General features: G+C 51.6%; 1 protein-coding gene and 3 long non-coding RNA genes across 115 annotated transcripts; 1 reads left to right on the plus strand and 3 right to left on the minus strand.

Moving 5' to 3' along the window:
• Positions 1–4,778: 4,778 nt before the first annotated feature.
• On the minus strand, positions 4,779–7,164 carry LOC127919825 (uncharacterized). Of its 31 annotated transcripts, XR_008104131.1 has the most exons (7): positions 7,123–7,163; positions 6,744–6,806; positions 6,242–6,304; positions 6,053–6,115; positions 5,864–5,926; positions 5,613–5,675; positions 4,779–5,549 (listed from the first exon to the last, which is right to left on the minus strand). It is a non-coding gene; the product is annotated as an uncharacterized LOC127919825 (long non-coding RNA). The 31 variants fall into 31 exon arrangements; XR_008104136.1 differs by lacking the exon at positions 6,242–6,304; XR_008104133.1 differs by lacking the exon at positions 6,744–6,806 and having other exon boundaries at positions 7,123–7,154.
• Positions 7,165–7,515: 351 nt separating this feature from the next.
• LOC127919827 (uncharacterized) lies at positions 7,516–13,148 on the minus strand. 31 transcript variants are annotated; one of them, XR_008104190.1, is made up of 18 exons: positions 13,093–13,148; positions 12,850–12,999; positions 12,311–12,748; positions 11,824–11,967; positions 11,677–11,734; positions 11,444–11,581; positions 11,138–11,345; positions 10,875–11,033; positions 10,192–10,595; positions 9,898–10,145; positions 9,524–9,664; positions 9,429–9,480; positions 9,193–9,376; positions 8,899–9,051; positions 8,638–8,787; positions 8,268–8,533; positions 8,005–8,163; positions 7,516–7,952 (listed from the first exon to the last, which is right to left on the minus strand). It is a non-coding gene; the product is annotated as an uncharacterized LOC127919827 (long non-coding RNA). The 31 variants fall into 31 exon arrangements; XR_008104209.1 differs by lacking the exons at positions 9,429–9,480; positions 12,850–12,999; positions 13,093–13,148 and having other exon boundaries at positions 9,193–9,379; positions 9,579–9,670; positions 10,106–10,145; positions 12,311–12,843; XR_008104193.1 differs by lacking the exons at positions 9,429–9,480; positions 12,850–12,999; positions 13,093–13,148 and having other exon boundaries at positions 9,193–9,379; positions 9,579–9,682; positions 9,968–10,145; positions 12,311–12,843.
• A 425-nt stretch (positions 13,149–13,573) lies between these two features.
• Positions 13,574–15,663, plus strand: LOC127919826 (uncharacterized). 50 transcript variants are annotated; one of them, XR_008104173.1, is made up of 5 exons: positions 13,574–14,658; positions 14,697–14,751; positions 14,902–14,956; positions 15,005–15,100; positions 15,148–15,459. XR_008104173.1 is itself a non-coding variant. In XM_052503683.1 (4 exons), the coding sequence occupies exons 1-4, from the start codon at positions 14,421–14,423 to the stop codon at positions 15,199–15,201; spliced, it is 633 nt and encodes a 210-aa protein (XP_052359643.1). In that variant the 5' UTR covers positions 13,574–14,420; the 3' UTR covers positions 15,202–15,443. The 50 variants fall into 50 exon arrangements, 13 of the variants coding, with proteins under 13 accessions (XP_052359643.1, XP_052359639.1, XP_052359642.1 ...); XR_008104160.1 differs by lacking the exon at positions 14,697–14,751 and adding an exon at positions 14,792–14,853 and having other exon boundaries at positions 15,148–15,450; XR_008104172.1 differs by lacking the exons at positions 14,697–14,751; positions 14,902–14,956 and adding an exon at positions 14,799–14,853 and having other exon boundaries at positions 15,053–15,100; positions 15,148–15,663.
• A 121-nt stretch (positions 15,664–15,784) lies between these two features.
• Positions 15,785–16,846, minus strand: LOC127919828 (uncharacterized). Of its 3 annotated transcripts, none has more exons than XR_008104222.1 (3): positions 16,807–16,846; positions 16,562–16,771; positions 15,785–16,456 (listed from the first exon to the last, which is right to left on the minus strand). It is a non-coding gene; the product is annotated as an uncharacterized LOC127919828 (long non-coding RNA). The 3 variants fall into 3 exon arrangements; XR_008104221.1 differs by having other exon boundaries at positions 15,785–16,526; XR_008104220.1 differs by having other exon boundaries at positions 15,788–16,491.
• Between the last annotated feature and the right edge of the window lie 469 nt (positions 16,847–17,315).

Consider the following 17,315-nt stretch of genomic DNA (forward strand, 5'->3'; position numbering starts at 1 on the left):
CCCCCCTCCTCTCCCTCCCTCCCCTCCCTCCCTCCCTCCCTCTCTCTCTCCCTCCTCCCCCTCCCCTCCCTCTCCTCTCTCCCCTCCCCCTCCCTCTGGAGTCCCTCAGAGTGTAAGGAAGAGACTCTCCCAAGGTTAATGTACACTCCTTTAACCCTCCCTCCCCTCTCTCCCCCCTCCCTGACACCTCTCTCCCCTAACCTGACACCCCTCTCCCCCCTCCTCTCCCTCCTCTCCCTCCCCCTCCTCCTGGCCCCCTCCTGAGTCTCTCCCCTAACTCCTGACCCCTCCCTCCCTCCCTCCCTCAGACCTGCAGTGTTTTTCCCTGACACCTGCAGGGTTTCCCCTTTAATAAGACACCTGAGTCCTCTTTAATAACCTGACACCCCTGGTTCCCCCTTTAATAACCTGACACCTGCAGTTAATCCCCCCCCCTAATAACCTGACACCTGCAGTGTTTCCCTAATAACCTGACACCTGCAGTGTTTCCCCTTTAATAACCTGACACCTCTGGTTTCCCTTTAATAACCTGACACCTACCTGACACCTGCAGTGTTTCTTTAATAACCTGACACCTGCAGTGTTTCCCCTTTAATAACCTGACACCTGCAGTGTTTCCCCTTTAATAACCTGACACCTGCAGTGTTTTCCCCTTTAATAACCTGACACTCCCCTTTAATAACCTGACACCTGCAGTGGTTCCCCTTTAATAACCTGACACCTGCAGTGGTTCCCCCTTTAATAACCTGACACCTCAGTGTTTCCCTTTAATAACCTGACACCTGCAGTGTTCCCCTTTAATAACCTGACACCTGCAGTGGTTCCCTAACCAGACATGGCATGTTTCCCCTAACCTGACACCTGCAGTGGTTGCTTTAATAACCTGACACCTGCAGTGGGTCCTTTAATAACCTGACACCCAGTGGGTTCCCCTTAATAACCTGACACCTGCAGTGTAATAAGACACCTCCAGGACCGCTTTAATGGACACCTGCAGTGGAATAACCTGACACCTGCTGTTTTCCCTTTAAAGGTTAACCTGCAGTACACTCCTTAATAACCTGACACCTGCAGTGTTTCCCCTTTAATAACCTGACACCTGCAGTGTTTCCCCTTTAATAACCTGACACCTGCAGTGGGTTCCCCTTTAATAACCTGACACCTGCAGTGGTTCCCCTTTAATAACCTGACACCTGCAGTGGGTTCCCCTTTAATAACCTGACACCTGCAGTGTTTCCCCTTTAATAACCTGACACCTGCAGTGGGTTCCCCTTTAATAACCTGACACCTGCAGTGTTTCCCCTTTAATAACCTGACACCTGCAGTGTTTCCCCTTTAATAACCTGACACCTGCAGTGTTTCCCCTTTAATAACCTGACACCTGCAGTGGTTCCCCTTTAATAACCTGACACCTGCAGTGTTTCCCCTTTAATAACCCGCAGTGGGTTCCCCTTTAATAACCTGACACCTGCAGTGTTTCCCCTTTAATAACCTGCTCCCCTTTAATAACCTGACACCTGCAGTGGGTTCCCCTTTAATAACCTGACACCTGCAGTGTTTCCCCTTTAATAACCTGACACCTGCAGTGTTTCCCCTTTAATAACCTGACACCTGCAGTGGTTCCCCTTTAATAACCTGACACCTGCAGTGTTTCCCCTTTAATAACCTGACACCTGCAGTGGGTTCCCCTTTAATAACCTGACACCTGCAGTGGTTCCCCTTTAATAACCTGACACCTGCAGTGGGTTCCCCTTTAATAACCTGACACCTGCAGTGGTTTCCCCTTTAATAACCTGACACCTGCAGTGTTTCCCCTTTAATAACCTGACACCTGCAGTGGTTCCCCTTTAATAACCTGACACCTGCAGTGGGTTCCCCTTTAATAACCTGACACCTGCAGTGGTTCCCCTTTAATAACCTGACACCTGCAGTGTTTCCCCTTTAATAACCTGACACCTGCAGTGTTTCCCCTTTAATAACCTGACAGCTGCAGTGGTTTCCCCTTTAATAACCTGACACCTGCAGTGTTTCCCCTTTAATAACCTGACACCTGCAGTGTTTCCCCTTTAATAACCTGACAGCTGCAGTGGTTTCCCCTTTAATAACCTGACACCTGCAGTGTTTCCCCTTTAATAACCTGCAGTGTTTCCCCTTTAATAACCTACAGTGGTTCCCCTTTAATAACCTGACACCTGCAGTGTTTCCCCTTTAATAACCTGACACCTGCAGTGGTTTCCCCTTTAATAACCTGACACCTGCAGTGGTTTCCCCTTTAATAACCTGACACCTGCAGTGGTTTCCCCTTTAATAACCTGACACCTGCAGTGGTTTCCCCTTTAATAACCTGACACCTGCAGTGTTTCCCCTTTAATAACCTGACACCTGCAGTGGTTTCCCCTTTAATAACCTGACACCTGCAGTGGTTTCCCCTTTAATAACCTGACACCTGCAGTGTTTCCCCTTTAATAACCTGACACCTGCAGTGGTTTCCCCTTTAATAACCTGACACCTGCAGTGGTTCCCCTTTAATAACCTGACACCTGCAGTGGTTTCCCCTTTAATAACCTGACACCTGCAGTGGTTTCCCTAACCTTAATAACCTGACACCTGCAGTGTTTCCCCTTAATAACCTGACACCTGCAGTGGGTTTCCCTTTATCCCCTTTAATAACCTGACACCTGCAGTGGTTTCCCCTTTAATAACCTGACACCTGCAGTGGGTTCCCCTTTAATAACCTGACACCTGCAGTGTTTCCCCTTTAATAACCTGACACCTGCAGTGGTTTCCCTTTAATAACCTGACACCTGCAGTGTTTCCCCTTTAATAACCTGACACCTGCAGTGGTTTCCCCTTTAATAACCTGACACCTGCAGTGGTTCCCCTTTAATAACCTGACACCTGCAGTGGTTTCCCCTTTAATAACCTGACACCTGCAGTGGTTTCCCCTTTAATAACCTGACACCTGCAGTGTTTCCCCTTTAATAACCTGACACCTGCAGTGGTTTCCCCTTTAATAACCTGACACCTGCAGTGGGTAACCTGACACCTGCCCCTTTAATAACCTGACACCTGCAGTGGTTTCCCCTTTAATAACCTGACACCTGCAGTGGGTTCCCCTTTAATAACCTGACACCTGCAGTGGTTTCCCTTTAATAACCTGACACCTGCAGTGGTTTCCCCTTTAATAACCTGACACCTGCAGTGTTTCCCCTTTAATAACCTGACACCTGCAGTGGTTCCCCTTTAATAACCTGACACCTGCAGTGGTTTCCCCTTTAATAACCTGACACCTGCAGTGTTTCCCCTTTAATAACCTGACACCTGCAGTGGTTTTCCCCTTTAATAACCTGACACCTGCAGTGGTTTCCCTTTAATAACCTGACACCTGCAGTGGTTTCCCCTTTAATAACCTGACACCTGCAGTGTTTCCCCTTTAATAACCTGACACCTGCAGTGGTTTCCCCTTTAATAACCTGACACCTGCAGTGTTTCCCCTTTAATAACCTGACACCTGCAGTGGTTTCCCCTTTAATAACCTGACACCTGCAGTGGTTTCCCCTTTAATAACCTGACACCTGCAGTGGTTTCCCCTTTAATAACCTGACACCTGCAGTGGTTCCCTTTAATAACCTGACACCTGCAGTGGTTTCCCCTTTAATAACCTGACACCTGCAGTGTTTCCCCTTTAATAACCTGACACCTGCAGTGGGTTCCCCTTTTAACCCACCTTTAATAACCTGACACCTGCAGTGGTTTCCCCTTTAATAACCTGACACCTGCAGTGGTTTCCCCTTTAATAACCTGACACCTGCAGTGTTTCCCCTTTAATAACCTGACACCTGCAGTGTTTCCCCTTTAATAACCTGACACCTGCAGTGTTTCCCCTTTAATAACCTGACACCTGCAGTGTTTCCCCTTTAATAACCTGACACCTGCAGTGTTTCCCCTTTAATAACCTGACACCTGCAGTGGTTTCCCCTTTAATAACCTGACACCTGCAGTGGTTTCCCTTTAATAACCTGACACCTGCAGTGGTTTCCCCTTTAATAACCTGACACCTGCAGTGTTTCCCCTTTAATAACCTGACACCTGCAGTGTTTCCCCTTTAATAACCTGACACCTGCAGTGTTTCCCCTTTAATAACCTGACACCTGCAGTGTTTCCCCTTTAATAACCTGACACCTGCAGTGTTTCCCCTTTAATAACCTGACACCTGCAGTGTTTCCCCTTTAATAACCTGACACCTGCAGTGTTTCCCCTTTAATAACCTGACACCTGCAGTGGTTTCCCCTTTAATAACCTGACACCTGCAGTGTTTCCCCTTTAATAACCTGACACCTGCAGTAATAACCAGACACCCCTTTAATAACCTGACACCTGCAGTGGTTTCCCTTTAATACCCTGACACCTGCAGTGGGTTCCCCTTTAATAACCTGACACCTGCAGCCCCCAGGTGATGACCTCCCCTCTAATAACCTCTCTCTCCCCCAGGTGATGACCTCCCCCTCTAATAATTCCCTCTCCCCCCCAGGTGATGACCTCCCCCTCTAATAATTCCCTCTCTCCCCCCAGGTGATGACCTCCCCCTCTAATAATTCCCTCTCTCCCCCAGGTGATGACCTCCCCTCTAATAATTCCCTCTCCCCCCCAGGTGGTGATCTCCCCCTCTAATAATTCCCTCACCCTCTAATAATTCCCTCCCCCTCTAATAATTCCCTCTCCCCCCCAGGTGGTGACCTCCTCCCCCTCTAATAATTCACCCTCTCCCCCACAGGTCGCTCCAGCAGAGGGTTTTTCAGACCTTGCCATGCAGGTGATGATCTCCCCCTCTAAGAACTACATCCTGTTTATAATCTCCCTGGGGGTGATTGTCCTCTTCCTGGTCGGCCTGCTGTGTGGACGCATCACCAAGAGAGTCACCAGGGAACTGAAGGACAGGTAGAGAGCGGGGGATGAACGGACCTCCCTGGGACAGACGGTCCTCCCTGGGACAGACGGACCTCCCTGGGACAGACGGACCTCCCTGGGACAGACGGTCCTCCCTGGGACAGACGGTCCTCCCTGGGACAGACGGACCTCCCTGGGACAGACGGACCTCCCTGGGGACAGACGGACCTCCCTGGGGACAGACGGACCTCCCTGGGACAGACGGACCTCCCTGGGGACAGACGGACCTCCCTGGGACAGACGGACCTCCCTGGGACAGACTGACTCCCAAATGGTACTATTGCCGATATAGTGCACTACTTGTGACCAGAGCCCTGTAGGGGTCCTTCACACCTGGACCTGACATCACAGAACAATGTCAATGTTGTCATCTCCTTGGTCCACTTCATCAACTGGCTTTGTGTGAGAACTAACTCTATGGGTCTCTGGTCAGAAGTATTGCACTATGTAGGGAACTGGGTTCCACCTGGTAGGCAGAAACAGACGGTCTCTTCCAAAGGCCCAACTAAAAAAAAACAGCCTGGGCTTACCCCAGCCACCTCCGCCCCTCTCCAGCCTCCCTACCACCACCCAGAGCCCCAGTCTGGGCTTGCCCCAGCCACCTCCGCCCCTCTCCAGCCCCCCTACCACCACCCAGAGCCCCAGTCTGGGCTTACCCCACCCACCTCCGCCCCTCTCCAGCCTCCCTACCACCACCCAGAGCCCCAGTCTGGGCTTGCCCCAGCCACCTCCGCCCCTCTCCAGCCCCCCTACCACCACCCAGAGCCCCAGTCTGGGCTTGCCCCAGCCACCTCCGCCCCTCTCCAGCCCCCCTACCACCACCCAGAGCCCCAGTCTGGGCTTACCCCAGCCACCTCCGCCCCTCTCCAGCCTCCCTACCACCACCCAGAGCCCCAGTCGGGCTTGCCCCAGCCACCTCCGCCCCTCTCCAGCCTCCCTACCACCACCCAGAGCCCCAGTCTGGGCTTGCCCCAGCCACCTTCCGCCCCTCTCCAGCCTCCCTAGCACCACCCAGAGCCCCAGTCTGGGCTTTCCCCAGCCATCTCCCCCCTCTCCAGCCTCCCTAGCACCACCCAGAGCCCCAGTCTGGGCTTGCCCCAGCCACCTCCGCCCCTCTCCAGCCTCCCTACCACCACCCAGAGCCCCAGTCTGGGCTTGCCCCAGCCACCTTCCGCCCCTCTCCAGCCTCCCTACCACCACCCAGAGCCCCAGTCTGGGCTTGCCCCAGCCACCTCCGCCCCTCTCCAGCCCCCTACCACCACCCAGAGCCCCAGTCTGGGCTTGCCCCAGCCACCTCCGCCCCTCTCCAGCCTCCCTACCACCACCCAGAGCCCCAGTCTGGGCTTGCCCCAGCCACCTTCCGCCCCTCTCCAGCCTCCCTACCACCACCCAGAGCCCCAGTCTGGGCTTGCCCCAGCCACCTTCCCCTCTCCAGCCTCCCTACCACCACCCAGAGCCCCAGTCTGGGCTTCCCCCAGCCACCTCCGCCCCTCTCCAGCCCCCTACCACCACCCAGAGCCCCAGTCTGGGCTTGCCCCAGCCACCTCCGCCCCTCTCCAGCCCCCCTACCACCACCCAGAGCCCCAGTCTGGGCTTGCCCCAGCCACCTCCGCCCCTCTCCAGTCCCTCTACCACCACCCAGAGCCCCAGTCTGGGCTTGCCCCAGCCACCTCCGCCCCTCTCCAGCCCCTCTACCACCACCCAGAGCCCCAGTCTGGGCTTGCCCCAGCCACCTCCGCCCCTCTCCAGCCCCCCTATCACCACCCAGAGCCCCAGTCTGGGCTTGCCCCAGCCACCTCCGCCCCTCTCCAGCCTCCCTACCACCACCCAGAGCCCCAGTCTGGGCTTGCCCCAGCCATCTCCGCCCCTCTCCAGCCACCCTACCACCACCCAGAGCCCCAGTCTGGGCTTGCCCCAGCCACCTCCGCCCCTCTCCAGCCCCCCTATCACCACCCAGAGCCCCAGTCTGGGCTTGCCCCAGCCACCTCCGCCCCTCTCCAGCCCCCCTACCACCACCCAGAGCCCCAGTCTGGGGGTCCACCCGTAGCCACCTCCGCCCCTCTCCAGCCTCCCTATCACCACCCAGAGCCCCAGTCTGGGGGTCCACCCGTAGCCATCTCCGCCCCTCTCCAGCCCCCTATCACCACCCAGAGCCCCAGTCTGGGGGGTAGCCACCTCCGCCCCTCTCCAGCCTCCCTACCACCACCCAGAGCCCCAGACTGGGCTTGCCCTGGCCACCTTCCGCCCCTCTCCAGCCCCCTATCACCACCCAGAGCCCCAGTCTGGGCTTGCCCCAGCCACCTCCGCCCCTCTCCAGCCCCCTATCACCACCCAGAGCCCCAGTCTGGGGTCCACCCTGTAACCAGCCAAGCTCCACAGAGCCAGAGGAGCCATGTTAAGACCCCCACCTCACCAGAACCTGATCCACTCCACTACTACTGAGAAGGTGCCCTGAACCACCTCCTGAAGCAGGATACTGTTGGTCCTAAAACTGGCCCTGAACCTCCTCCTTAAGCAGGATAATGTTGGTCCTACTGGTCCTAAAACTGGCCCTGAACCTCCTCCTGAAGCAGGATACTGTTGGTCCTAAAACTGGCCCTGAACCTCCTCCTTAAGCAGGATACTGTTGGTCCTAAAACTGGCCCTGAACCTCCTCCTTAAGCAGGATACTGTTGGTCCTAAAACTGGCCCTGAACCTCCTCCTTAAGCAGGATACTGTTGGTCCTAAAACTGGCCCTGAACCTCCTCCTGAAGCAGGATACTGTTGGTCCTACTGCTCCTAAAACTGTCCCTGAACCTCCTCCTGAAGCAGGCTACTGTTGGTCCTACTAGTCCTAAACCTGGCCCTGAACCTCCTCCTGAAGCAGGATACTGTTGGTCCTAAAACTGGCCCTGAACCACCTCCTGAAGCAGGCTGTTGGTCCTACTGGTCCTAAAACTGGCCCTGAACCTCCTCCTGAAGCAGGCTGTTGGTCCTACTGGTCCTAAAACTGGCCCTGAACCTCCTCCTGAAGCAGGCTGTTGGTCCTACTGGTCCTAAAACTGGCCCTGAACCACCTCCTGAAGCAGGCTGTTGGTCCTACTGGTCCTAAAACTGTCCCTGAACCACCTCCTGAAGCAGGATACTGTTGGTCCTACTGGTCCTAAAACTGGCCCTGAACCTCCTCCTGAAGCAGGCTGTTGGTCCTACTGGTCCTAAAACTGGCCCTGAACCTCCTCCTGAAGCAGGCCGTTGGTCCTACTGGTCCTAAAACTGGCCCTGAACCACCTCCTGAAGCAGGCTGTTGATCCTACTGGTCCTAAAACTGGCCCTGAACCACCTCCTGAAGCAGGCTGTTGGTCCTACTGGTCCTAAAACTGTCCCTGAACCACCTCCTGAAGCAGGATACTGTTGGTCCTACTGGTCCTAAAACTGGCCCTGAACCTCCTCCTGAAGCAGGCTGTTGGTCCTACTGGTCCTAAAACTGGCCCTGAACCTCCTCCTGAAGCAGGCTGTTGGTCCTACTGGTCCTAAAACTGGCCCTGAACCTCCTCCTGAAGCAGGATACTGTTGGTCCTACTGGTCCTAAAACTGGCCCTGAACCTCCTCCTGAAGCTGGCCGTTGGTCCTACTGGTCCTAAAACTGGCCCTGAACCACCTCCTGAAGCAGGCTGTTGATCCTACTGGTCCTAAAACTGGCCCTGAACCACCTCCTGAAGCAGGCTGTTGGTCCTACTGGTCCTAAAACTGTCCCTGAACCACCTCCTGAAGCAGGATACTGTTGGTCCTACTGGTCCTAAAACTGGCCCTGAACCTCCTCCTGAAGCAGGCTGTTGGTCCTACTGGTCCTAAAACTGGCCCTGAACCTCCTCCTGAAGCAGGCTGTTGGTCCTACTGGTCCTAAAACTAGCCCCGACTCTCCTCTTGAAGCTGGCTACTGTTGGACCTAAAACTGGCCCTGAACCTGGAACCTGAACCTCCTCCTGAAGCAGGCTGTTGGTCCTACTGGTCCTAAAACTGGCCCTGAACCTCCTCCTGAAGCAGGATACTGTTGGTCCTACTGGTCCTAAAACTGGCCCTGAAGCAGGCTGTTGGTCCTACTAGTCCTAAAACTGGTCCTGAACCTCCTCCTGAAGCAGGATACTGTTGGTCCTACTGGTTTTAAACCTGGCCCTGAACCTCTTGAAGAAGGCTGTCGGACCTAAAACTGTCCCAGAACCTCCTCTTGAAGCAGGATACTGTTGGTCCTAAAACTGGCCCTGAACCTCCTCCTGAAGCTGGCTACTGTTGAACCTAAAACTGGCCCTGAACCTCCTCTTGAAGCTGGATACTGTTGGTCCTAAAACTGGCCCTGAACCTCCTCTTGAAGCTGGATACTGTTGGTCCTAAAACTGGCCCAGACTCTCCTCTTGAAGCTGGATACTGTTGGACCTAAAACTGGCCCTGAACCTCCTCCTGAAGAAGGCTGTTGGTCCTACTGGTCCTAAAACTGGCCCTGAACCTCCTCTTGAAGAATGCTGTTGGTCCTACTGGTCCTAAAACTGGCCCTGAACCTCCTCCTGAAGAAGGCTGTTGGTCCTAAAACTGGCCCTGAACCTCATCCTGAAGAAGGCTGTTGGTCCTACTGGTCCTAAAACTGGCCCTGAACCACCTCCTGAAGCAGGCTGTTGGTCCTACTGGTCCTAAAACTGTCCCTGAACCACCTCCTGAAGCAGGATACTGTTGGTCCTACTGGTCCTAAAACTGGCCCTGAACCTCCTCCTGAAGCAGGCTGTTGGTCCTAAAACTGGCCCTGAACCTCCTCCTGAAGCAGGCTGTTGGTCCTACTGGTCCTAAAACTAGCCCTGACTCTCCTCTTGAAGCTGGCTACTGTTGGACCTAAAACTGGCCCTGAACCTCCTCTTGAAGCTGGATACTGTTGGTCCTAAAACTGGCCCTGAACCTCCTCTTGAAGCTGGATACTGTTGGACCTAAAACTGGCCCTGAACCTCCTCCTGAAGCAGGCTGTTGGTCCTACTGGTCCTAAAACTGGCCCTGAACCTCCTCCTGAAGCAGGATACTGTTGGTCCTACTGGTCCTAAAACTGGCCCTGAAGCAGGCTGTTGGTCCTACTAGTCCTAAAACTGGTCCTGAACCTCCTCCTGAAGCAGGATACTGTTGGTCCTACTGGTTCTAAACCTGGCCCTGAACCTCCTCTTGAAGCTGGATACTGTTGGTCCTAAAACTGGCCCTGAACCTCCTCCTGAAGCTGGATACTGTTGGACCTAAAACTGGCCCTGAACCTCCTCTTGAAGCTGGATACTGTTGGTCCTAAAACTGGCCCAGACTCTCCTCTTGAAGCTGGATACTGTTGGACCTAAAACTGGCCCTGAACCTCCTCCTGAAGAATGCTGTTGGTCCTACTGGTCCTAAAACTGGCCCTGAACCTCCTCCTGAAGAAGGCTGTTGGTCCTACTGGTCCTAAAACTGGCCCTGAACCTCTTGAAACAGGCTGTTGGTCCTACTGGTCCTAAAACTGGCCCCGAACCTCCTCTTGAAGAAGGCTGTTGGACATACTGGTTCTAAAACTGGCCCTGAACCTCCTCCTGAAGCTGGCTACTGTTGAACCTAAAACTGGCCCTGAACCTCCTCTTGAAGAAGGCTGTTGGACCTAAAACTGGCCCTGAACCTCCTCCTGAAGAAGGCTGTTGGACCTAAAACTGGCCCTGAACCTCCTCCTGAAGAATGCTGTTGGTCCTACTGGTCCTAAAACTGGCCCTGAACCTCCTCCTGAAGAATGCTGTTGGTCCTACTGGTCCTAAAACTGGCCCTGAACCTCCTCTTGAAGCAGGCTGTTGGTCCTAAAACTGGCCCTGAACCTCCTCTTGAAGAAGGCTGTTGGACCTAAAACTGGCCCTGAACCTCCTCTTGAAGCTGGATACTGTTGGTCCTAAAACTGTTCCTGAACCTCCTCCTGAAGAATGCTGTTGGTCCTACTGGTCCTAAAACTGGCCCTGAACCTCCTCCTGAAGCAGGCTGTTGGTCCTACTGGTCCTAAAACTGGCCCTGAACCTCCTCCTGAAGCAGGCTGTTGGTCCTACTGGTCCTAAAACTGGCCCTGAACCTCCTCCTGAAGCTGGCCGTTGGTCCTACTGGTCCTAAAACTGGCCCTGAACCACCTCCTGAAGCAGGCTGTTGATCCTACTGGTCCTAAAACTGGCCCTGAACCACCTCCTGAAGCAGGCTGTTGGTCCTACTGGTCCTAAAACTGTCCCTGAACCACCTCCTGAAGCAGGATACTGTTGGTCCTACTGGTCCTAAAACTGGCCCTGAACCTCCTCCTGAAGCAGGCTGTTGGTCCTACTGGTCCTAAAACTGGCCCTGAACCTCCTCCTGAAGCAGGCTGTTGGTCCTACTGGTCCTAAAACTGGCCCTGAACCTCCTCCTGAAGCTGGCTACTGTTGGACCTAAAACTGGCCCTGAACCTCCTCCTGAAGCAGGCTGTTGGTCCTACTGGTCATAAAACTGGCCCTGAACCTCCTCCTGAAGCAGGATACTGTTGGTCCTACTGGTCCTAAAACTGGCCCTGAAGCAGGCTGTTGGTCCTACTAGTCCTAAAACTGGTCCTGAACCTCCTCCTGAAGCAGGATACTGTTGGTCCTACTGGTTCTAAACCTGGCCCTGAACCTCTTGAAGAAGGCTGTCGGACCTAAAACTGTCCCTGAACCTCCTCTTGAAGCAGGATACTGTTGGTCCTACTGGTTCTAAACCTGGCCCTGAACCTCCTCTTGAAGCTGGATACTGTTGGTCCTAAAACTGGCCCTGAACCTCCTCTTGAAGAATGCTGTTGGTCATAAAACTGGCCCAGACTCTCCTCTTGAAGCTGGATACTGTTGGTCCTAAAACTGGCCCTGAACCTCCTCTTGAAGCTGGATACTGTTGGTCCTAAAACTGGCCCAGACTCTCCTCTTGAAGCTGGATACTGTTGGACCTAAAACTGGCCCTGAACCTCCTCCTGAAGAATGCTGTTGGTCCTACTGGTCCTAAAACTGGCCCTGAACCTCCTCCTGAAGAAGGCTGTTGGTCCTAAAACTGGCCCTGAACCTCATCCTGAAGAAGGCTGTTGGTCCTACTGGTCCTAAAACTGGCCCTGAACCACCTCCTGAAGCAGGCTGTTGGTCCTACTGGTCCTAAAACTGGCCCTGAACCTCCTCCTGAAGCAGGATACTGTTGGTCCTACTGGTCCTAAAACTGGCCCTGAAGCAGGCTGTTGGTCCTACTAGTCCTAAAACTGGTCCTGAACCTCCTCCTGAAGCAGGATACTGTTGGTCCTACTGGTCCTAAACCTGGCCCTGAACCTCCTCTTGAAGCTGGATACTGTTGGTCCTAAAACTGGCCCTGAACCTCCTCCTGAAGCAGGCTGTTGGTCCTACTGGTCCTAAAACTGGCCCTGAACCTCCTCCTGAAGCAGGATACTGTTGGTCCTACTGGTCCTAAAACTGGCCCTGAAGCAGGCTGTTGGTCCTACTAGTCCTAAAACTGGTCCTGAACCTCCTCCTGAAGCAGGATACTGTTGGTCCTACTGGTTCTAAACCTGGCCCTGAACCTCCTCTTGAAGCTGGATACTGTTGGTCCTAAAACTGGCCCTGAACCTCCTCTTGAAGCTGGATACTGTTGGTCCTAAAACTGGCCCTGAACCTCCTCTTGAAGCTGGATACTGTTGGTCCTAAAACTGGCCCAGACTCTCCTCTTGAAGCTGGATACTGTTGGACCTAAAACTGGCCCTGAACCTCCTCCTGAAGAATGCTGTTGGTCCTACTGGTCCTAAAACTGGCCCTGAACCTCCTCCTGAAGAAGGCTGTTGGTCCTACTGGTCCTAAAACTGGCCCTGAACCTCTTGAAACAGGCTGTTGGTCCTACTGGTCCTAAAACTGGCCCTGAACCTCCTCCTGAAGAAGGCTGTTGGTCCTACTGGTCCTAAAACTGGCCCTGAACCTCCTCCTGAAGCTGGCTACTGTTGGACCTAAAACTGGCCCTGAACCTCCTCCTGAAGAATGCTGTTGGTCCTACTGGTCCTAAAACTGGCCCTGAACCTCCCTGAAGAATGCTGTTGGTCTTACTGGTCCTAAAACTGGCCCTGAACCTCCTCTTGAAGCAGGCTGTTGGTCCTAAAACTGGCCCTGAACCTCCTCCTGAAGAATGCTGTTGGTCCTACTGGTCCTAAAACTGGCCCTGAACCTCCTCTTGAAGCTGGATACTGTTGGTCCTAAAACTGTTCCTGAACCTCCTCCTGAAGAATGCTGTTGGACCTACTGGTCCTAAAGTTTTTATGAAGTGTCTCATATCTGGATAACCTGGTCTAGTCCAATGAGGGGGGGGCTTGAAGACATGGTGGATTTTTACCAGTCTCTATGGATGGGAGGGGGGGATATACGCACTGTTAGGGTGAAATTGATCTTGAAAAATAATAACCACATTAGATAATACAATGGCTGTGTCCCAGAGGGCGGCCTTTACCCTATGGGCCCTGGTTAACAGTAGTGTCCCCTTTATCCTATGGGCCCTGGTTAACAGTAGTGTCCCCTTTACCCTATGGGCCCTGGTTAACAGTAGTGTCCCCTTTACCCTATGGGCCCTGGTTAACAGTAGTGTCCCCTTTACCCTATGGGCCCTGGTCAACAGTAGTGTCCCCTTTATCCTATGGGCCCTGGTCAACAGTAGTGTCCCCTTTATCCTATGGGCCCTGGTCAACAGTAGTGTCCCCTTTATCCTATGGGCCCTGGTCAACAGTAGTGTCCCCTTTACCCTATGGGCCCTGGTCAACAGTAGTGTCCCCTTTATCCTATGGGCCCTGGTTAACAGTAGTGTCCCCTTTACCCTATGGGCCCTGGTCAACAGTAGTGTCCCCTTTATCCTATGGGCCCTGGTTAACAGTAGTGTCCCCTTTACCCTATGGGCCCTGGTTAACAGTAGTGTCCCCTTTACCCTATGGGCCCTGGTTAACAGTAGTGTCCCCTTTATCCTATGGGCCCTGGTTAACAGTAGTGTCCCCTTTATCCTATGGGCCCTGGTTAACAGTAGTGTCCCCTTTATCCTATGGGCCCTGGTCAATAGTAGTGCACGACAGAGGGGATAGGATTCCATTTGGGACACTGGCCTCTTGGTCATGTATGTGCCTCCTTTAGTAAATGCTAAAGTTAAAAAACGTCATATTGTACAAGAACAACAATTCATGTTGATTGTAAATGTGTTTGTTCTGCTACCTGAGCTGGTTGTTTTGACTGTGATGATGATGATGGTGTGTTGTCAGGTTGTTTTTCTACTGTGTTTACGTCCACTGTGTCCCTACTACAGTACATGGCTCCTGTTATAGCTGCTGGCATTGAATAGGGAAGTCGTTCTGCGTCTCTGTAACAAATGCCTCCCTATTCCCTATTAACTGGGCCCTATGGGTCGTGGTCAAAAGTAGTGCACTATGTAGGGAATAAGGTGCATTTTGGGATGCATCCTCAGTATGTCCTGCTCCTCAGAGGTCAGAGGTCAGAGGCCTGTTGGGATGCATCCTCAATCTGTCCTGCTCCACAGAGGTCAGAGGTCAGAGGCCTGTTGGGATGCATCCTCAATCTGTCCTGCTCCACAGAGGTCAGAGGTCAGGGGCCTGTTGGGATGCATCCTCAATCTGTCCTGCTCCACAGAGGTCAGAGGTCAGAGGCCTGTTGGGATGCATCCTCAATCTGTCCTGCTCCACAGAGGTCAGTGGCCTGTATCCTCAATATGTCGCTCCACAGAGGTCAGAGGTCAGGGGCCTGTTGGGATGGATCTTCAATCTGTCCTGCTCCACAGAGGTCAGTGGCCTGTATCCTCAATATGTCCTGCTCCACAGAGGTCAGAGGTCAGAGGCCTGTTGGGATGCATCCTCAATCTGTCCTGCTCCACAGAGGTCAGAGGTCTGGGGCCTGTTGGGATGGATCTTCAATCTGTCCTGCTCCACAGAGGTCAGGGGCCTGTTGGGATGCATCCTCAGTCTGTCCTGCTCCTCAGAGGTCAGAGGTCAGAGGCCTGTTGGGATGGATCTTCAATCTGTCCTGCTCCACAGAGGTCAGGGGCCTGTTGGGATGCATCCTCAGTCTGTCCTGCTCCACAGAGGTCAGAGGCCTGTTGGGATGCATCCTCAGTCTGTCCTGCTCCTCAGAGGTCAGTGGCCTGTATCCTCAATATGTCCTGCTCCACAGAGGTCAGAGGTCAGGGGCCTGTTGGGATCCATTCCAATAGAAGTTTGTCAATTCAGGAAATAAACTGAAATTATAATTCAATAAATTACAATTATTTCTCAATAAACTGAAAATGAGAAGCTATTTATTTCAGAAAGGTTTTTCGGTTTTAATTAGGAATCAGATGGTGTTAAGAGTCTGAGTTTTCAGAAAGGTATTTTCTCTGTTGACGCTGTCATCTAGATGATCTGCTGTGTCCAGTTTAACCTCTAGCGTCGAGCAATCCCGTATCCGGGAGCGTAATCATAGCCTCAAGCTCATTAGCATAACTGCAACGTTAACTATTCATGAAAATCGCAAATGAAATGAAATAAATATATTGCCTCATAAGCTTAGCCTTTTGTTAACAACACTGTCATCTCAGATTTTCAAAATGTGCTTTTCAACTATAGCTACACAAGCATTTGTGTAAGAGTATTGATAGCTAGCATAGCATTAAGCCTAGCATTCAGCAGGCAACATTTTCACAAAAACAAGAAAAGCATGAAAAAAAATAATTTACCTTTGAAGAACTTCGGATGTTTTCAATGACGAGACTCTGGTTAGATAGCAAATGTTCAGTTTTCCCAAAAATATTACTTGTGTAGGAGAAATCGCTTATTTTGTTCATCACATTTGGCTGTGAAAAACAAAACAAATTCAGTCATTACAACGCCAAACTTTTTTTCCAAATTAACTCCATAATATCGACAGAAACATGGCAAACGTTGTTTAGAATCAATCCTCAAGGTGTTTTTCACATATATATTCGATGATAAATCATTTGTGGCAGTTTGGTTTCTCCTCAGAAGCAAAAGGAAAAATGCACGCAGCTGGAGATTACTCAATTATTTTGACGGAGGACACCGAGCGGGCACCTAGTAATTGTAGTCTCTTATGGTCAATCTTCCAATGATATGCCTACAAATACGTCACAATGCTGCAGACACCTTGGGGAAACGACAGAAAGTGTAGGCTCAGTCCTTGCGCATTCACAGCCATATAAGGAGACATTAGAACACAGCGCATTCAAAATCTGGGGCATTTCCAGTCTGAAACTTCATCTTGGTTTCGCCTGTAGCATTAGTTCTGGGGCACTCACAGATAATATCTTTGCAGTTTTGGAAACGTCAGAGTGTTTTCTTTCCAAAGCTGTCAATTATAAGTATAGTCGAGCATCTTTTCGTGACAAAATATTGTTTAAAACGGGAACTTTTTTTATCCAAAAATTAAGAGTGCCCCCTATATCGAAGAAGTTAAATGAATCCATGTTAGTGTCGACGGACCACCGAGACACCACCTGTGTTAATTAGATATCTAGCATGCACCTGACACCTGTGCGAATTAGATATCTAGCGTGCACCTGACACCTGTGTTAATTAGATATCTAGCGTGCACCTGAAACCTGTGTTAATTAGATATCTAGCATGCACCTGACACCTGTGCTAATTAGATATCTAGCATGCACCTGACACCTGTGCTAATTAGATATCTAGCATGCACCTGACACCTGTGCTAATTAGATATCTAGCATGCACCTGACACCTGTGCTAATTAGATATCTAGCATGCACCTGACACCTGTGCTAATTAGATATCTAGCATGCACCTGACACCTGTGCTAATTAGATATCTAGCATGCGCCTGACACCTGTGCTAATTAGATATCTAGCATGCACCTGACACCTGTGTGTAATGGAAGCAGACCGGCAGAAACGTGTTGTCACTGAAATATACTGTCGGCTGAAACTGTGATATAGCTGGTCAACACGGTGTACAGCAGCAGTGTAAAAATACATTCTCATACTTGAGTAAAAGTAAAGATACTTTAATGGATAATGACTCAAGTGAAAGTGAGTCACCCAGTAAAATACTACTTGAGTAAAAGTCTTTGGTTTTAAATATACATCAGTATAAAAAGTAAACATAATTGCTAAAATATACTTACGGGTCAAAAGTAATAGTATAAATCATTTAAAGTTCTTTATATTAAGCAAAGCAGATGGCGCCACAATTTACAAACTAAGCATGTGTGTTTAGTGAGTCCAGCAGATCAAAGGCAGTAGGGATGACCAGGTTCTATTGATAAGTGTATAAATTAGACCATTTTCCTGTCCTGCTAAGCATTCAACATGTACTTTTTGGGTGTCGGGGAAAATG

This window comes from Oncorhynchus keta, unplaced genomic scaffold (genome assembly GCF_023373465.1).
Source record: "Oncorhynchus keta strain PuntledgeMale-10-30-2019 unplaced genomic scaffold, Oket_V2 Un_contig_17588_pilon_pilon, whole genome shotgun sequence".
NCBI classification, from domain to species: Eukaryota; Metazoa; Chordata; class Actinopteri; order Salmoniformes; family Salmonidae; genus Oncorhynchus; species Oncorhynchus keta.

Excerpts from the sequence above, each read along its gene's own strand:
- LOC127919826 (XM_052503676.1), top strand. The coding sequence starts at position 14,324 with ATGCCTCCCTATTCCCTATTAACTGGGCCCTATGGGTCGTGGTCAAAA. Across the intron at positions 14,549-14,603 it reads ATCTGTCCTGCTCCACAGAG|GTCAGAGGTCAGAGGCCTGT; the intron begins GTCAGAGGTCAG and ends TGCTCCACAGAG. Across the intron at positions 14,659-14,696 it reads ATCTGTCCTGCTCCACAGAG|GTCAGAGGTCAGGGGCCTGT; the intron begins GTCAGTGGCCTG and ends CGCTCCACAGAG.